We start from the raw sequence: 19,805 nt of genomic DNA, 5'->3' as shown, positions 1-19,805 counted from the left end.
ATTACCAAAACCAAGGTATTTTAAAGTCATGGTTGCAAAGACATTTAAGTATGCATGGTATTCGGAAATTCCGACCTCCGATAGAGGAAAAATGACTTGAGGACTTGAGGAAAAATTAGAATTTTTTGCTCTGAGACTCGTGCCGAAGTCGGGTATCCGACTTGACGTCACTATAATATTCTCCAACCATGGCGGCCTCCCTTGCAGCAACACAAGAGGCGAATTTCACTACAGATCACTACGAACAACACTACAGATAGAAACACTCACCCGAGACATTTTCCGCTTGCTAAACCATAGTAAGCAGTTTTAATAACTTATTTATGTATTTCCTGTATTTGTTTTCTGAGCTGATCTCATGAACACTCTTTTTTCCGAGGGTCGGGATTTTTAAAGTCGGGTCCTTCGAGATTACGAACGGCATGAAGGCGCTATGAAAACCCCCTTGACATGCCCCGGCAAAGACACAACTACCCCAAAAAAAGATGGCCGCTATCCCCCATTCATAATCATTAAGAACTATTATAAACCCATAGATATCTCATATGGGAACACACCATCCCAAAACAAAAATGGTCACCAGACCATCAGTGTTTCCCATACATTGACTAATCTGTGGCGGGGCGCCACAAAATAAAAATCGGCCGCCACACATAAATATTCTATGTTTAATTTAATTTAATTTAATTTAATTTAAATTAAATATAAGGTCAAATCCTTGCATTGCCATTGAGCTGCGCTTTTTACGCACACAGCCTTTCCTTGTCCCGCCCCGCTCTCTCTCGCAGCCCGCTGCCCCTCCTCTGCATGTGCATTTAACAAAAAATTCACGATTGTTGAAGGATTGTTGTTGCCACATAGAAGCTTTGCATAGAAGACGTCTGGCTAAATTGCTATTAAATCCGTTTAGCATCGTGACCATGCTACGCAAATTTGTTCAAAACTGCTGCATTGAAGTTAACTCTGCTAAGATCTTATCACAACATAGTAGGCTACATTGAAGAGACTAAACTAAGTTAAGTTATGCAATCAAGCAGTACCTCAAAGCTAACGTTAGAATACTGTTTGGATGTCGAATTTAGCATGCTTATACTTACAGCTGCTTGTCAATTTCGTTGAAGGGCTCATTTTATTGACTCTGACACTGATGCAAAATGTTGTTTTCCAAAATTCAAAAGTGCTTGTCCCAAGGAGAAGTACGAACCTTTATTTTAACTATGTAAAAAACGTTATGAATTGCATCCACACAGCCCCCCTTGTCCAAGTCAGCTACCGCCACAAATTGAATCCAATTCTGTGGGAAAGTCTAACCATTCTGAAACATGCCCTGGCAAGACACCACAACCCAAAAGGATGCGCCTCAGGACATTCACATCAATAAGACCATTCAGACACTCTGACCAAAACTAAACCCCCGCAAGGTGTAGATGACCATACGGAGCCATGCTCTGTAGCACACAGGATGTAGGACAGGGGAGAGGGGTGTTTGATTCACATCTGGCTCTCTGGCACACAATTTGACGAGTTTTCAAACTCATCAAAAACATTTTGACAGAAAGCTAGGATAAGGATTACTCACACTTCCCTCACACTGAAGTTAATAAAATAAACACAGATTTTGTGGCTGTTTGTATGCTACAGAAAGTGCCATAACTGTTTTGTCAATAGACTTAAACATGTGTATCCTGTTTTAGGTTGTGTTTATTTTTCTTTAATTTCTCAAGATTATCTCTGGGTAGTGGTTACTTTTCACTTACATCACACATCATATGCTTGAACTGTCTCTGTTGTTGTCAGACCCATGAGATGAGTTTGTGTTCTGGGTCCCTGCAGGTACAGAGGAGTGGGCAGTTGATGACCTCCCCCAGCCCTGTGCCAATGTCAGCGTCGGATGGCAAAGTCCTGCCGGTCAACTTCCAGGTTGTGACCCCTGTGCAGCAGGTGAAACAGTCCCCCAAGACCCCCCAGAACGTGCCCGCCAGTCCAGTTGGAGACCGCTCGGCCCGCCACCGGCAGATCCTGCCCAAGCCCTCGGCCACCGGTGCCCTCACCCTGCGCTCGCCGCCCACCCTCCTCATCACCAACAGCCCCATCAAGACTGTTATGCCAACCCCACACGTCAGCTCGGTCAACGTGGTCAAGATGACAGCCATATCCCTGGGGTCCAGCAGCAGCAGCGGAGGCAGCAGCTACAGCACTACCACCACCACCGCCGCCATGGCCGGCTTCACCAGCACCTCCTTAAGACCTGCCTCCGCTGGTCTGGCCGGCCCCAGCCTCTCTGAGGACCACAGGCCCAGTCCGCAGGTCCGGAGTGGGTCCGCCGTGCCAATGCTGTCCTCGGTGGTCCGGTCGGGCGATCCACTCGCGTCCGCCACCGACGGCAAGATGGAGCTCGAAGCCATAAAGCAGGGTGGCCAAGCCCAGAGCGGCACTACCAGATCGGGTGCTACTCAGGAACCAGCTGGGCAGCACAGGGGTGCCATGCCCAGGGCCGCCAGTGTGCCCACCCCTCTAGTCAAGCCCACCCCAGGATTAGACCTCTTATCTGGGACCAAATATAACGGCAAAACCCCGCTCAATGGGGGCGGCGGTACGATGGCGCCTGGCAGCAATAATTCAAACAACTATAACGACAGCACTTTGTTTCTGAGCATCGCCAATCAGAACACCAGCACTGCTCCCTCGTCGTCCAGCACCACCGTGACTACCAGCCCGCCAAAGGAGAGCGCCCTGGCCTCCAGGAGCCCCCGCAAGCGCCTGGGCCCCGAGTCCAGTCTCACGCCTGTGAAGAAGGTGTTTATAACCCAGCACTCGTTCGGAGCGCCCGAAGGGTTCAAGCCGATGCTTGGCGCCTCTGTGAAGAGAGGACTTAGGCTGGGAGCTCCAGCTAGGCCCGAGAGTGCCCCCGCCAGCGCAGCGACCCCCAGAGTCACCGTGAGGATGAACTCGGCGACCCCTACGCGAATCCTGTCCCTCTCGGACTCCCCCGCCGGTAACGGTGGCTTCCGGACAATTGCCGAACACCAGCAAAACCCCACGGGGCAGCAGGGAAAATGTGAAGGTGCTACAGTTGGCATGGCGACCCCTACCAGGAGTGCCTCCGCCGGGCAGGTGTTGCCGTCGCAACACATGAATAATCCCCAAGCCATAACTGCTGATGTGGACATGCTGGAGTCTTCAGCTGTTAACGAGCTGAAGAATGCCATGTGGGCAGAAAGCCATATGGAGGCTGTCCAGCAGCACCACCAACAACAGCAGCAGCACCAACAACAGCAGCAGCACCAACAACAGCAGCAGCACCAACAACAGCAGCAGCAAAAACAACAGCAACAACAACATCAACAACAACAACAGCAACAACAGCAACAACAGCAACAACATCAACAACATGCTCCACAGCAACAGACAGCCCTTTCCTGCATGAGCCACACCCCCACCTCTGGCCAGATGGGCCAGGTCCAGCCAGGCATGATGGACTTTGGAGGAGGGCCCCCACCCAACATGGACTTCTCCTTCCCCTTCCACGATGATGATATGACCCAGGACAGCATCGTGGAGGAGCTGGTCCAGATGGAGGAGCAGATGAAGCAGATGAAGGCCATGCAGTCCCTCGGCGGCTGCGTGGACATGGGAAGCAGCCAGGGCCAAGCCGTCCCCATGCAGGGCACCATGACGACCCCCCACCACCACACTAGCACGCCGTTCTACAGCTCGGCCCACGGCAGCACCACTCCCATCCAGACGCCCACCCCGACGCCCACCCCTACCCCTACCTCGGAGATGGTGGGAGGGCCACACGGCTTGACCCGGGAAAGCCCCTGCTCCCGCGTGGCACCCAGCACACCCGTGGACAGCGCCCTAGGGAGTAGCCGTCAGACGCCGATCGGGACGCCGCACTCGAACTGCAGCAGTGTCCCGCCGAGTCCTGTGGAGTGCAGGAACCCGTTTGCGTTCACGCCCATCAACTCCAGCATCACCGGTTACCACGACAGCAGCATTGTGTCCAGCAGCCCGGTCAAGCCCATGCAAAGGCCCATGGCCACCCACCCGGACAAAGCCAAGCTCGAGTGGATGAACAACGGTTACAACAGTGGCGGAGGAACGTCCAGCAACAGCATCAGCATTCTCCCCAGCTACCAGGACTTGGTGGATGACCAGTTCCGAAAGCCCCATGCCTTCGCCATCCCTGGCCAGTCCTATCAGTCTCAGGTGAGGCATCACGACACGCATATCAGCCGTCTGACGCCCATCTCCCCGGTACAGCAGCAGGTAGCCAGCATGTCCACTCTCGGCAAACAGGAGGGCTTCGCTGTGCCCGCTCCGCTGGACAACAAAACTGGCACGTCCACCTCCTCGAGTGGAACGTTCAGGTGCCGCAGCGTGAGCCCTGCAGTGCGCCAGCGGAACCTCAGCGGGAACATGTCAGCGGCGGCGGTGGTGGGGGTGGGGTGGGTGCCATGCCCAACGTCCCTCGGTCTGTCGTGTCGCCGTTCAACTCCCCTGTGACTCCGGAAGTGCTGAACATCTTCGCCAACAGCCACGGAGAGATGGGCGTTGGCGCCACCAGCGTCAGTATGGCTCAGCGGAGCCAGTCGGTGCCGCTGAACGTGATGATGCAGACAGAAGTCCTGCCCATGCAGATGGCCCAGCAGCAGCAGCAGCAGCATCAGCAGCTTCAGCAGCAGCAGCAGCAGCAGCAGGCCGGCCCCGGGAAGAACAACATCACCAGCGTGCTGTTGAACAAGATGGACAGTGATGGCGACGAGGCCGTACGGGGACTCGGCATCAACAACCTGCCCTCCAACTACACCGCCCGCATGAACCTCACACAGATCCTGGAGACCTCTGCCGCCACCGGCTTCCCTGGCAGTGCCAACCATCAGGCTATGGTCTCGCCCGTTCCTGCGCCTCCGCCGTATGAGTTTCAGAAGCCCGGCTACCTCATGAAGAACGCCAGGGGAGAGCAGGTCAGCTTTGCTGTTGGCAGTGGAGTCGGCCAGTCAATGTCAGGGTTGCAGCAACAACAACAACAACAACAACAGCAGATGCAGGAGCAACAGGAGCAGAATCAGTCTCTGATGCTGCATCAGCAGCAGCAACAACAGCATCAGCAACAGGAGCATCAGTTAGACTTCAGCAGCACAGTTAAGGACTTCCTGGGGGAGGACAGCCTCAACCCGGGCCCTCGAATGGTGGGCCAAACATCAGAGCTTAATACCACCGTAGGCTCCGATTTCTCCAACAATATGCGCCTGACCTCTGACCTTTCCAGCAGCATCAGTGACTTGAACACTCTCGACGCCAATCTTCTGTTCGACCCCAATCAGCAGCAGGGACAGTATGAGGACTCAACACTGGAGGAATTGAAGAATGATCCACTCTTCCAACAGATTTGCAGCGAGACTGTGAATTCTACTGGGTTTGACTGGTTGGAAAGTAAAGACCAGACCACAGTAGAAATGTTGGGCTAATGTTTATAAATAATATACATATATTTGTATAATTTGGAAATTGTTATGTTTTTTGATGTTTCTGTTTTTTTTTAAACTGTTTTTGTAATTTTACACAGGGGGAAAACATTGTATAGCACACTGCTGCAAGTATCTGGAATGCTGACATTTGTTTAGACTCAGTGCCAGGCTGAACAGAAATTAACACCTTTTTCAAGTATGCTGGTTCTCTTTTACAAAACTGTTGGTGCCACACAGCTTATTGCTAGTGCTGTCACATTCATTTCAGGCTTGGCTGTTGAGGTCATAGGAAGATGAAGATGATGATGATGATTATAATGATGACGACGACGAAGAGTTTCTTGTGGACAAGTTAGTGTTAAGTCTTGTGTTAAGGGTACAGTATGTCCTAGAGCGGCCAAACATCTGCACTTCCATAGTTATCTGGGTTTCTATTTGTTGTTTTGTTTACACCTAGGGGTTTTTCATAGTTGTGAACAGATCAAGATTAGACAGATGCTATCATGAACAACAACCGTTCATGTCTCTCGTTCAGTGAAGTCATGTACTCAAACTAAATTTAGTCAGCACCTGGTTCACTTTGTCTTTATGTACAGGGTACATAGTAATGTAACCATAGTGGAATTTCCCAAACTGAGATTGGAATTGATAGAAGATTGAATTAAGACCAGGTGTGGCAAGAGAGGCTGGTCTATTGCAAATAGTCTGGATCACTGCAAAAATATCTTTTGCAAAAATGTATTTTGCAGTCACTGGAAATAATTAAAAAGGGAACACCATAATACTAATTGAGCACTGTTAAATACCATCTCTTACTTAGGATATGCAGCTTTGTCAAAAATAGTATTTGCACAGTTCATCACTGGCAGCTTTCAAAAATGATTAATTACAAAATGTCACCGTGGTCTGTGCTGCATCTTTGTTCGATGTATGTAGATGTCTAAAATTATATGCAATATTACTGCAAGAGACAAATTAGAAAAGAATCAATCACTACCTAAATACATAGGTACTCTATTATGCAACAAGCAACTTTAATCTATAGAACGGAAGAAGAGGTCAGTATAGCTTTTTATCTCTGTTGTGATCTCCAGATTTATATAAAAAAAGCACTTTTTGAATTAGTTAACAATGCTGTATACATTATTGCTTAGGTGCCAGAAATGGAAGAACAATATTAAGGTCAAATTGAATTATGTAGTACTGCCTTTTGGCATTGATCATCCCAATGTTTTATCTCAGGGTTTCTAGGGTATAATTTGAAATAGACTGATATATAGTAATTAGTACGATTTGTCTCCTAACAGTTGTTAAAACAGCTGTGCTGACAATTATTATTTTTTCTGTTATCTTATAAAACTTTACCAAATTGACCTCAGTTTGATCATATTTAAGAACAACCACTCAGCTTTAAATATTTGTGTGAGGCAAGAGAAGAGATTGACATGGTTGATATTGTAGAGTTATGCAAAATGGCTGTTAAACCCTTACTGAAACATTTGTAATTGTTACACAGGGAAAATAATCTATAAGGGAGAAGAGATATATTGGGTTGAAAATATGCCATCGGGGTACCAAAGTGGATTACATACATATTGCTTTAGTCACAACTGTAAATGTTGGGGGAAAGATTTTATAATGGATTACATTTTTTATTATTCATTTTGAAACTATGCATTTTTTTATTTTCATGATACAGCTGCTCGTCTAGTGATGTGGCTGCAGGAATTTGTAACTTATTGGTTTGTTATGCATTTCTCAATCTGATATGCATTTTGTATTTTCATTATTTCTAAAAGCTGATCAAATGTTTTGAATCCTCTAATGTAGATTAATTTTGTAATTCTGTTTAATAGAGATATGTGACATGAAATTGACAGTATCTTTCAGTACAAATACCTGCTGAAAGTACAAGACATTGTTAAAGGTAGTAATTGAAAGAATTTTTGCAAATTTTTGGCTGGAAATGAGGTAAAAACCTGAACGGTAAATCAGACATTTGAGTTTGTGCCTGGAAATATCATGATCAAGACGCACAATCTGCTACTAAGTCATGTGGTTATTGTGGACTGTATGCCTTCATAGCCTTATGTCCATACCAAAGAAACCATTCAAATGGATAGAAAAGATCAAATCATCATCAAGGGGGTCCATGTCCTCTGCCGATAGATTTCATGTTGTTCTGACACTTGCTAAAATGGCCCCGGTGGTCATTGTGATGAACCCTTTTTATTGCTGTTGAATCTGAAGTGTTAGGATCAGTATTTGTACTTTGCAGCTCAAGCATCTTTCTCTTTAGCACTGGGGTATCTTATTGACAAGTAAGCTGGAAACCACACTACTGTTATGGTTTAGAAAGAACCAATGTAGCAAAAAGAAATGTTTTACTTTGTAATTGGCTGACTGTTCTCTTCATATTGAATCTTTACGTTGTGTAAATAATATCAAAAGTTGCACCTGAAGAGACTGCACTGTATACACTATGAATATTTGCAGATGGTGATTCGAAGCACCTTCACTGACACTATACTGGTAGTAATGGATCAGGACTTGGTTTATAAGTGCTGTTTGTATCCATACCTGGTCCCTGTTCATGTACAGAAAATATGTGTGCGTGTGTTTCTTTTTTTTTGTTTGTTTGTTTTAATATTATGTGTGGCTTATTGAGATTGAATAGTGACCTGTCTTTGCAGAAGAGAGTACTTTGAGTGAATATAGCATGGTTTATTAACAAGAAGTATTACCATATATTACCAGGTTGCATATCTTTCTGTGATAAATGAAAAAAAAAAAACTCATTAGACACTGGAAAGTTCCATTTAGATTTCTACAAGCTTCTGAGGTTCATGTTTATTGCACTAAATCTTTGATTTATTTATGAACCATCACTTGGGCATCTTATTAGGACTAAAGCTGCGATTGGAGCCCACAAAAAATATTTTTGAAGAACTTCAAAAATAGCTTAAAAATGAAGTGTCATCAAAATGTGACCGTCAATTGTCTTATGTAGCAATGTGCATTAATCTCAGTGAGATAAAGCATTATCTAACTTCTCATACGTGAGAATGTGAATAACTTTAAAGGAAGTAAAAACAGAAATAAGAATGGGATAAAAGCTGTTCAGGAAAACAAACACCATGTTCATTTAGTGATTTTATAATGTGCATGTTTGTAGAATTATATTGTACAGATATTCATATGCTTACAAGGCCAGGTTCTGTCTGTCAGAAAGGTATAGCTACTCACCGTTGCGTTGTTTGATGTTTACTAATTCTGAGGAATTATCCTTGTTCATTTTTAATTGGTTCTGTTGATGTTTGTTTATCTTCTATCTGTCAAAATTGTATGTGAAGAGAAGTTTTCATTGTTTTTTTGTTTTTTTTTTATTCCTTTTCTTTGTTTTAACCAACAACATTAATTTAAGCACTGATGTTTGGACACATGAAGACAAATTTGTTCTCCTCTAAATGAGCAGCAACCGTTACTTCAATGCTGTACCTCTCTCTGACCCTTGTAGAATTCCCAAACCCTTCTTCCTCGCTAGGACTTGTAGAAAATGTGTCCCATGCCATGTATTTGTGTCTGGTGTACAGCTGACCGTACAGTAGTTTGACAATGTTGCTCTAGCATTTCAGCAATGTCTTTTTTTATTATTATTAATATTATGGAAAGTGCTCACTGATGAGATTTTTTAAGTGGTTTTAAAAACCAATAAACTTTTGTAAGTACCTGAATGCATTGTCTATTGCTTGTTTTTCTCTGGTCATGGTGTATTTTGATGACTTTAACTTACCAGCAGGCGGCGATATACACTAAATGTTATTTTACGTCTTGTATGATTTACATTTAGACATTTACAATCTGCACTGTTTTTGTAGGCGGGACATGTAAGTTACTTCGCATTACCGTGAAACAATTAAATGAAACCTTGACACCACAGGTAAAGCATTGTAAAAATGTAGCATCATTAATAGGCTGCAACTTTGGAGTTTGCATTTCACATTAATTTTCATAGCTTATAGATTGTCCTACAGCACCTGGTTGAGAAATGTTTTTAGAAGAATTTGCTGTGTGTCAGCTTCAGGTCTGCTCTGTTGCTATTTCCATGAGTCACATTGCTTCATTTCCCTAGTTCATGACGTCATTCAGGAGAAGGCGCTCTTTAATTTGTCTGTCGCTCCTCGCGGTAGGCAGTTTCATTTTATCCCAGACAGGATCAGTGGTGTGTGTCAACTGGTTGTCACTCTTCTTTTTGAAATGGATGTGTAGCCTACATTGGATTTGATTTGGAGCAACTTCATAAGACCTACAAACTCCAAGCCTATTTGGGTACACAACGCCATGGCCACGATAACGTGTCGAGTTCAGTACCTGGAGGATACGGACCCATTTGTTTGCACAAACTTTCCTGAGCCACGAAGACCTCCGCCATACAATTTACATGAAAATATTTCTCTTAGCGAACAAATTACCGGAGTTCACAAGCTACTGGAGGCGCCACTGAAGGTAAAGTATAATTTCGTTTCTTTTTTATGCCATCTAAGTGTTAAAAGCCGAAGCTTCTTAAGACTTAATAGCTTTTGTTCTGCAAGGTTCTGCCATCAAATACCGGGTCAGTACCATCACTCAGTCGGCATTGCCAACCACAGTTTGTCAGTCTTTCAACTTTGAACAATTTAGTCTCCGAAGCACAAGTCGTAGCCTAAGTTAAGCGATCAAATACCTAGTGATACAATTTACCTATAGATAGAGATGAAAATCAGTTCTAATACGATTTTTGTAAGAAATTGCTTAAATCGAGGTTTCACATAGGCTGTCATACAGGTCAAGATTCGAATGTGATGTCCACGCTGTGATGTGACTTAGGATCCCACTAACAAATCAGGTATGAGGAGCTCCTCTAGTAGGCTGCAACGGACAGTCTTGGAATTCGGTCTTTCTAAGTGTCTGTCAGGCACATCTTGTGAAGTAAGAATTGGAAACGGGACTCAGACTTATGATGTAACTAGATTCCTACAGTTAAAGCATGCTAAACCAATAATGTGAGAATTCCTCTGCATATTGTGCATTTGCATGTCAGGTATGCTCATACCGATGATGGATCCCACACAATGACCTACAGCAGGAATGCTAATCGCAGGGCAGGACTGAATGTAGCTCAAGGCTACATTCTCAAGGATAATTCTCAAGTTAATTCTCAAGGAAAGGGTGGGATCCGTAAACAGAAGATAAGCACTTGGAATTGGCTCCTCAATCACCCTCTTATTGTGGGTGCGTGTGTTGGACGTGGCATGACCAACGTGGTTGTGTTGCTTATTGGATATATAGGCCTGTATTCTGTCTCAACATCTTTTACTCTCACTTAAAATGATCATGTTTGTGCTTGTTTTGATTTAGTTCTTTCTCCCTGTGGTGCTGGTTTCCTGCCCTGCCCTTTGTATTGTCATGTATACCTATAAGAACCGGTTTTCACTTGTTTATCTGTCTGCGATCTGTGTGTAATGCATGTGTCTGTTCTTTATCTGGTAGTTGGAGGAGTGTGCCTTGCAGGTGGCTCCCAATGGAAACTACCTGGATCTGGAGTTATCCCTGGCAGAACAGCGGGATGACCTGGAACACTTTTTCGAGGAGATCGAGTAAGAGTTTTGTTTCGTCTCCCTCGTCTCATGACATGCATTTATTTCCTTTTCACTGTCGCCTCCTCTGTTCTCTCTTACCCATGTCCCCTCTACTGACTTTAGGTGGCTAAAATGATTGAGATCTCTGGTAAACTAGACAATAGGTGGTTTAAGGAAAAACAAATTCGAAACAATAACACTCTGGAAAGAGTGAACATTCAGTAAACATAGATTGTCTTTATTATTGTTTAAACCGTAGAGAAGCTAGCTGGAGTGTCCTGAAGAGAGTAGTGTTCCTGGATGAGTAAAGGGGGAGCCTTTAGCTTCTTCAACCTTTTGGTTGTCATAATCAGGTGAGTCAGTTGACCCCTCCCGGTGAAAAGGCCTCCCCCTCACCACTCTGTTAAGTCAGTTGAAATACTAGAGAGATGAAACTGATATCTCGCAACACTGACCTAACTCCCACACGGCCCCCTCAACACTGCACAGAATGCTTAAATGTTGCTGGGGTGAAACTAAATGTTCTCATTTAGTCCTTGGTAGGAAGCAAGCAACAGTCATTACCCCAAACAGAAATAGCCTAGAATAAATAGAGGCAAGTTTAAAATTAGCCGTGGATTATGAAATTCCCCCTTCGGAGGAAGGCATTGTTTTCCTTTATATTTCCTATTAAGCTCAGCTGTCCTTTGTCGGGAAAGAAAGGAGTTCGCTGTTTAACAGCTCCTGTTGGGGTGCTGTTGAATCGCGCTGCCTGTTTATCATGGCGACATCTTAAACGGCGCATTGGACTTAAGCAGAAGTCCTGCTGACTGACTGGGCACCGGTTCTGCAGCGCTTGTCCAGCTGCAGTTATGAACCCATATCCATTACCACTGAATAATTTAAAGGCCCTTGCCTCGCAACAGGAAGCCGCTTCAACCAAACAGACATAACATCACATCTCCCACTCACAAGCCTGCCCTCAGGCATGCCTGCCAGCAACTACTGAATCACACGGTGTCACATCATCTGACTCTGACAACACATTGCCGAAGCAGTTGGTTTTTGAGACACCTCAGTGATTGTGTGTAAAAATCAAGTTTGAACACAGTCAAAAAGTTACAGCATTGTTCAATGATGTATTTCTTAGCAGATATATTGCATGTTGAATGCTTGGGTGGATGGATGTGCTCATTGAGATCAATGGGGGATTGTGTAAATATGTACATTTCCAGGTCAGCAGTCTTTTATCAGACTTGAATGACAATGAAATTATTTATGATTGTGGAATGCTTTGTGCATGATTCAGATCTCTGTGAACGTCTTTGGGCCACTGTGAATTCCACGCCGTGACAAAGCCGCGTCCTGTTCTGCTCTTGTGAACGTTTTTAACCCTCCCCAGAGGACTTATTGTGTATATATCACTCACATAAACTATTGATATCACAGTCTACAGTCATGCTGCTGAGAAAGTGTAAAAGATGCAACCCAGCGGCCAAGCTGCAAAAACAAACAGGCAGACAGGAAAAAAGGACATCTCAATGATGTTGATGAACTTTTTTTATAGAGGGGGTGGTAGGAGGGGGATTAATAGTCCACAAAAGGAAGAAAGATCTCAGGGTTTAAGCGCTCTTAACTTTGTTTGCTTTGGATCAGTGCCGCTCTGTCAGAAAATGCAACACGTTACCCAAGAGGACCCCCATTTATAATGCTTTCCGCCATGACCACAATGATCACTGGAAAGAAAACACATATTTGAATAGCAGCCCTGTAGTATGGGGATTAGTTAGGAGAGTATGGTCACCGCTGGAAGCCAGAGGCCTTGACTGAGGAGAGGGGAGCTCTGTATGCAGGAAATGCGTCACTCAGTGTCAGACATGGAAACATGGAGAGAAAGTGCTGATTTCACATCATCCATGCACATAGCCTATGTAGGAGTCACTCACTCCTCACTGTCTCCTATACGTTCATAAATACATACATGGACAAGAAGTGGTCCAGATTTAGGCCCTTTGCAGTCATAGTGCATAGTTTCCATACCACCAGTGTCAGACTTCACCATTACTTTCCGTAGTATAATCTCCAATGTCTAATCTTGTCTAGCCCTCCACATAAGCTCTTCTCTGCCTCCCTGTCGTTTCTTTGTAAAGAATATTAATGCCTCGCACCACCACACTGTGAAGACGTCTCTTTGTGTGAGAATATTATGCATTTGTGCTGAGTTCCCCTCTCTCTGCCCCTTTCACAGGAAAGGAAAAAAGCCCATCTTGATTCTGCGCACTCAGCTCTCTGTGAGAGTCCACTCCATACTAGGTAAGTGTACCCCCTTTTCCCCCCAGAACCATCTTCAACGCACAAAATGCTAAATGGTCAACTTCCATATTTTTCAGCATTCATTGGCTTCAGCATTCAAACCTATGTAACCTATGCTCCGCGATTCTAATCTCAGAATCTTTAGTCAGATTGAGTTTACTGCTCCTCATAAGTCTTCCACTCGCAGTCCATTCATTCTGTTTGCTCAAGAAAGCTCCAGTGTTTCATTCACAGATCTGGCTCTATAAATGGGAAGCTAAAATTATGGCTCAGACCAAACGGTCATCTATTTTAGCCAATCAACACATTGGTTCAGGAGCATGGAAGCGAGGGGTGTTATTTAATTGGCTGTTGAGCTCAAATGTTGACAACGTTTTGCCAGAATCGGGGACTGCATCTTTAAAAGTTGCAGGATGTAACCCCTCGGCCTCTCTCCCTCTCTTTCTCCTCTCTGCTGGGCTGAGGTCAGAGCATCCAAGTTTTGTGTCTTTCCACTCGAGCCACACTTTTTGCCAACTGGTTTGTGGATAGAGGAAAGTGGCTCACTTTTCCAGAAATGCTAAAATGATCCTTTATCCCTTCTGGGTTTTCCTTCATTTTCTACCTCATATTCAGATCTTTCCCCCCATGATCCCATTATTAATTCCATTTGTGGCACTAGTAGCATTTTAGAACCCAAACAGTCTTTGTTTTATATGTGGATAGAAGGATTTCTATCCATCTATTCACATAAGTTATGCATGTGAATACGATGCCTTGTGGTGAAAACAAGGGCCATAGTGGCTTGTTTGATTGACTTCACTTTGTGCTGACTGCAAATGAAGTCTTGAGAGAGGAAGAGCAGGAAATTCAGGATCTTCTAAACGGCGACTAAGTTGGTGACATTAAGATTATGTACACAAGCTGACTGATAAACTGGACAGATAGCCAGACCTGCCGGATACAGAGGCATTTTTCTCTCTTTCCTCGTGGAGCTTTTAATTCTCCTTTGATTCAGCCCAAACAAGCCTTGGCATGCCGTGCATCAGCGCAGCGCACAGTACTGTACAAAACGTGTAGACTGAGGACATTTTTTTCAGTTTATGGGCAGAACTATAATAAGCCCACAAAATGTTACTGATTATACTGAGTATTGCGTAACCACCCCTGTCATGATGGAGTTCTTCATGTTGTTAGCCCAGATTGTGGTTCTGGGCCCAAATAAGGCCTGCAGCATCTCTCCAATGCCTGCTGCAGGGCTATAGCCTTCCCTGTTTTGGATATCCATAGTTGGGTTTTGTCATGTGTAATACATGCAGTATTTGAATTGCAAATGTGATGAGCAGGTAGGGAGAGGAAATGCGAAAGCCCAGAACAACTTCCCCCTCAACAGCATTCTGCTATGTGGGCACAAGCCCCGGACAACTGTATTCTTTAACAATATGAAAGAAATGTGAGTCAGAATAATTTCTGTGTGTACTTGTTATTGTTCCTGCTCTGTCTCTCGGGCCTCCTAGAGCCAGTTGGCAAAGTGAGGTGTAAGAAACACTTACGTTTGTAGAATTGAGAGCCGTCCCAGTCAAGGTAATTATTATACAGAACAACGGTATTTATTAACATTAACATTTAGAATATACATATATACTACATATTTAACAGAGTTATAACAAGAGGCCACCCCCCACCCCCCTTTTTTGTGTGTGTAATATACTTAGGTCAAGGATATTCAATTCAATTTCAATTTATTGTGCTTATAGAGCGCCAAAACATTACACGTGTATCCTGGCTCTTTACAGAATGTAGACGATCAGAGAAAAAAAGAAAAGAAAGAAAGGAAGAAAAGAAAAGAAAAGAAAGGAAGAAAAGAAAAGAAAGGAAAAGAAGAAAAGAAAAGAAAGGAAGGCCCATGGGCAACTCCCCTGTTTTGTTAGGGTTAGGGTGAATCCTCCAGGTGATGCATGTGTCTCTCCCTTGATGCGCATCACTGAATAGGCTGACACCAGACATAATTTCACTGCATTTCTTACTTCCAGTAACTATATGCATGTGACAATAAACTTCCTTGTATCCTTGAAAGAATAAAGCCTGTTTCCTGATTTACCATCATCCTGGCTAAGTCTCCAGATAACTACTAGAAATATTGCTATCAAATGTTCTCACAACAGCATTGTGTTATGATGCACGTATAGTTAGCATGGTGAGTCAGCAGCAATGTAATGGAATGGCATATTGAATGAATAGGCTTTTCTCTTGATCTGGGCTCTTTTTTGTTTTGTGGGGCGTCGATGGGAAGGGCCCATATCGTGTTCCATACGCTCTCTCTCTTCGTTCTTGTGTAATGACCTGTTGCTAATTTCTGTGGCAGCAGGTGTTGGGAGAGCGCTACATGAGAAAGTGATTGTACTGTATGCAAGGCTAAGAAACCGAAGTGAAATGGGAAAATAGATTGATGGCTCAACAGGATAGACGGGTTTCCTCCCTCACTCACTCACTCACTGTCCTTTTTTTTAGGTCACAGACCTTTTCTAGTCTTAGCATGGTAACAATGTTATTCTTTGGCTTAGTGGGGCCATGTGAAGCCTTCCAGAGAGAGCTACCTGCCCTGCATTCTTTTGTAGTGTTCTGAATAGCTAGACTCATTCACTAGACATCTAGTGTGCAGTCAGTGATCTTGTCTACATTTTTACGATAAAGGCTCTCGTATGGCATGGAGGGATACAATTCCTACACTTAAACTGATCTTCATGACTGACTACTATAAACTGACCTTCATGACTGACAATCCCATGTGGTTATGTGATATTTTTAGTTTAGTTAGCCCTGGAAACTGTTGTGCATGTACATGGTGTAAGCCACTCATGTCATAATAACCACTAATTACCTCTCTGTGTTTTATGTGGAGCCTTCCTGAAATGAGTCACATATCTACGTTTCCTATGCTGGCTTCCCTTAAAGTGTTTTCCTCCTAAGTGGAGCGGAGTGGAGTGGAGTGGAGTGAGGTGTTTTCCAGTCACGCCCCTCTATTGTAGGCCCCAGCAACAGAACAAGCTGCTCTCTGTTCGCCGGTCTTGCATCAACTTCTGTCAGAAAACATCACTTCTTGACCTTTGTTTTTTTGTGTTTTTTTTTTTTGTCACTGGGTTTGATTAGTTCATTTACTCTCTGAGGTATATGTGTCCGAAACAGTGGGTCTTTCCTAACTGCATCCGTCCTGGAAAAGAATAGAGTGATCACAAGGGCCTCGGTGCAAGGAAATACTCATTTTAAACACTTGGCAGGACCTCAAAGCAGAATGGAGAATGCACCATTTACTGAGTTTAGGGGGATTAAAGCATAGACTGCTGTTGAAGATTGACATTCATTATGCGACTTTGTAGTCTAGTGCAGACCACTTCACTTTGACAGCAGTGTAGAGATTGCAGTTGGTGTTTTTTTTTTCTTTCTTTTTTTCTTAGCAGTCTATTGCTGGTGTAGACTGTGATTACTTTTTTTTTCATTTGCTATTTGCTCTTTTTTCAGAATATGTAGTCTAAAACCCCTTCCCCTCATCATATTGACTTAGGTATTATGCGTCTTTCTTGGCCACCTATGCTGACAAAATGCATCAGTTTGGTCAGCTTTATCTATTAATCCTGCTGCACAGGTGATGTTTTCATTGAGGAGAGGGAGGCCCTCTGTGCTGTGCCCTGTTTTCTGGGCCATCGTTCATTTTCTTTGAAGAGTCTCCATTGTGTACCTAAAAGAGATCTTAACCTGTTTGTGTGGAGCTTCACCCCTGGCAAGGGAGTATGATGTTTTTCCTCTTTCCTCTGTGTCTCTGACATCTGCCGATTGTAGTGTGTGCAGGATGCAGTCACAGGGGGTGTGTTGCTAACCTGTCTGAGTAAGAGTGTCTTTCCCGTTTCTCTCTTTTAGCCTTATCTCTCTTTTTTGCAGTGCTTCTCTGCCCTAAGAGGCCATCCTGTTTTTACACACAGGGACTCATTGTGTGCGAAGCCTAAAGAGGAAAGGTTCTTACGAATAGCCTACAATTTCAGCAAGCTGAGGCCTTTATGAAGTGTTTGAGTATAGAATCATGTCCTGAGTTGACTCACAGTCTGTTCAGACATGAGCCTGTTTCTCCTTTTTTTTTTTCCTTGGTACTTTCCCCCTTTTGTGGTGCAGAACCGCTTGGGACCTGGCAATGAGTTGGCCATGGTGCCAGGAGTCAGTGAGCTGTTTGGACTTGTCTCCCCCTTCCACTCGCAAGTAGTAGCTGCCACATCATCTCGGTGCCTTCCAGTAAAAAACTCACAGCTGTGAAACAGTCAAAAGAAAAAAAAATATTTAATGGCTTAATGGCACTGTTATAGAGGATAGTGTAATTATTATACAAACTGCTTATACTGCCCTAAGTGCTAGTCTGTTATATGTGTGTGTTTGTGTGCTTGTGTGTGTGCTTGTGAGTGTGTGCGTGCGTATTTGTGTGTGTGTGTGAGTGTGGTTGGGGTAATCTGGTTTTGAAGTAATGTTATCGGTTCTTTTGTGTTCTGTGGAGCTGGATGATTCCTGTCATATTGAATGAATGGAATTCTGTTGCTTTCTTATCGGACTCTAGTAATGACTCATATATATTTGATGTAGATATCGTTATTTTACCTTTCTCTTTTCAGTCTTATAAGCACCCAGTCCAAATATTTATTTGTCTAAATATTTGTAATGCCTGTGACAATAGCAGTGCTGAATGTTTTCCCTGTAGACACACCATTAAAATGATGCATTGTCATGTATACACACCAATAGGAAATGCTTAGCCCCTATCTGGGTCTTCTTGCCAGGGCAAAGTCTTCTGTTTTTTCCCCCCTCTGGTTTCATGCTCATGCTAGCATATTAGCTTAGCTGTGCAAGAAAAAAGGTCATAAATCAGACAGTTTTCTTCCCTTGCTCCATTTAAATGCAGCCTTCCAGGTCAAAGTAAGCTGTGTCGCTGTGATTGTGAACATTGCACATTGGCCTTGTTTTTCTCACCTACAGCTGTATCAGCCGGTGCCAAGGTACAGCCAACATGCATACTTTTCACTCCAGTGCTACCCCCATCCATAAACTTTACCCTGCTGTCATTCTCCCTATTCCTCTGTCTTCTCTCTCCCCTTCCCATGTTTACACCCAGAAATCCTTCCACTGGCGTCAGCTGTAGTGTGTTTTCTGGCTGACTTGTACACCCTCACTGTTCAGCTCCACAAAAACATGGAAATCGAATTGCAATTGAATTGCTGTTTCGTTCTTTTCCCCCCTCGTGGCCTGAGCAGTGCGAGCGCTTGGACGGTCCGTGCTAAAAGCAACCAGGTTGAAAAGCCTCCGCAGCAGCAGCAGGGCCCTGTGAGGCTGCCCACTCTGGGGCCAGATCTCTGGGTCATACCGCCCTCCTCTGTCCTGAGGGCGGCCGTTGGCAGCCACTGGTCCTTGGGGACAGGGGTGGTTAGCAGAACCCGACGCTTCCTATTGGCGGATATTTATAATTTGTACTTCCCGTCGTGGAGCTCTGAGAAGGGGTACACGCAGTGCCTGTATGCAAACACTGACTTTTGGTGTTCTCTTTGTCTCTCTCTCTCTCTCTCTCTCTCTCTCTCTCTCTCTCTCTCTCTCTCTCTCTCTCTCTCTGATGTTTTTCATGTGTATCCTCTGCATAAACGTCTTCTCATACCTCTTCTCTCCAGAGAGGGGAAGATGATCTCTGGAGACACATTGGAGGGCACTGACTCCTCTGCCTTCTCTGTTCAATGACTCACTCTCATCATATGTTGTTTGCCTCTTATGGGCATTGCAGAGACCCTCGTCCTGCCAGGGCGGCTTAGTCTTTAATACATCTTTCCATGATGCCAGTGCCGTGTCCCAGGCATCTATTTCCCTCGTGTTCCCCCAAGGTTGCCCATGCTTTGGCATGTTATTGTTGGCTTTTGGGATTAGCCCTTACCCCCCCTCTCCCCTCCCACAGGTCTTTAAACTGTTATGTCTCTGGTGCTGGCCTCCGCATGTAACTCTGTGTGTGGACGTGGGCCAAGTTCCACAGCCCCTCGGCAAATGCTATCTAAAGACGCGTGGTCAGTGCCGAAACATTTGGCGTCTCGGTGATAGACGCTGCTCCACCGGGCTATGGTGGCACCTGCCTGCTCTTAGCCGCCACTCACTTGCTGCCCCAGCGCCCTGCTGATGTGTCAGCTGCTGCCGTTGCCCTCGGTGACATGCGTCAACAAACACACTCGGGAGGTTCCGCTCCTCACAGCATGAGTCATCCCACCCTGGTTGTCCCCTGCCCTTCACCCCTTAGCCTCGTGGAAGTGGCCACACAGATATGGCAGGCGTTTAGGTTTGTTGCTGTGGCCTTGAACGCTTTTGACTGCTTGACTCAGGAATGGAAGGTTGTCCTTAGTGCAGTACTGATGAGAGGCTGTTGACCCTCGGA

At 44.7% G+C, this 19,805-nt stretch overlaps 2 protein-coding genes across 2 annotated transcripts in view; both read left to right on the top strand.

Moving 5' to 3' along the window:
• The window catches only part of rfx7a (regulatory factor X7a), a 32,217-nt gene extending 23,009 nt beyond the window's left edge, over window positions 1-9,208 (top strand). The window contains 2 exon segments of the mRNA XM_048262420.1: window positions 1,834-4,425; window positions 4,428-9,208. Of these exon segments, the coding sequence (XP_048118377.1) occupies window positions 1,834-4,425; window positions 4,428-5,474 (3,639 nt within the window). The 3' untranslated portion in view covers window positions 5,475-9,208.
• A 436-nt stretch (window positions 9,209-9,644) lies between these two features.
• The window catches only part of fhod1 (formin homology 2 domain containing 1), a 44,838-nt gene continuing 34,677 nt past the window's right edge, over window positions 9,645-19,805 (top strand). Inside the window, exons 1-3 of the mRNA XM_048262545.1 lie at window positions 9,645-9,980; window positions 11,004-11,110; window positions 13,320-13,384. Of these exons, the coding sequence (XP_048118502.1) occupies window positions 9,816-9,980; window positions 11,004-11,110; window positions 13,320-13,384 (337 nt within the window). The 5' untranslated portion in view covers window positions 9,645-9,815. The remainder of the gene's footprint in view (window positions 9,981-11,003; window positions 11,111-13,319; window positions 13,385-19,805) is intronic.

Source organism: Alosa alosa, chromosome 14 (assembly GCF_017589495.1).
Source record: "Alosa alosa isolate M-15738 ecotype Scorff River chromosome 14, AALO_Geno_1.1, whole genome shotgun sequence".
In the NCBI taxonomy this organism is placed as follows: domain Eukaryota; kingdom Metazoa; phylum Chordata; class Actinopteri; order Clupeiformes; family Clupeidae; genus Alosa; species Alosa alosa.
The sequence above is the reverse complement of the archived record's forward strand: the minus strand, read 5'-3'. Positions and strand labels throughout refer to the sequence as shown.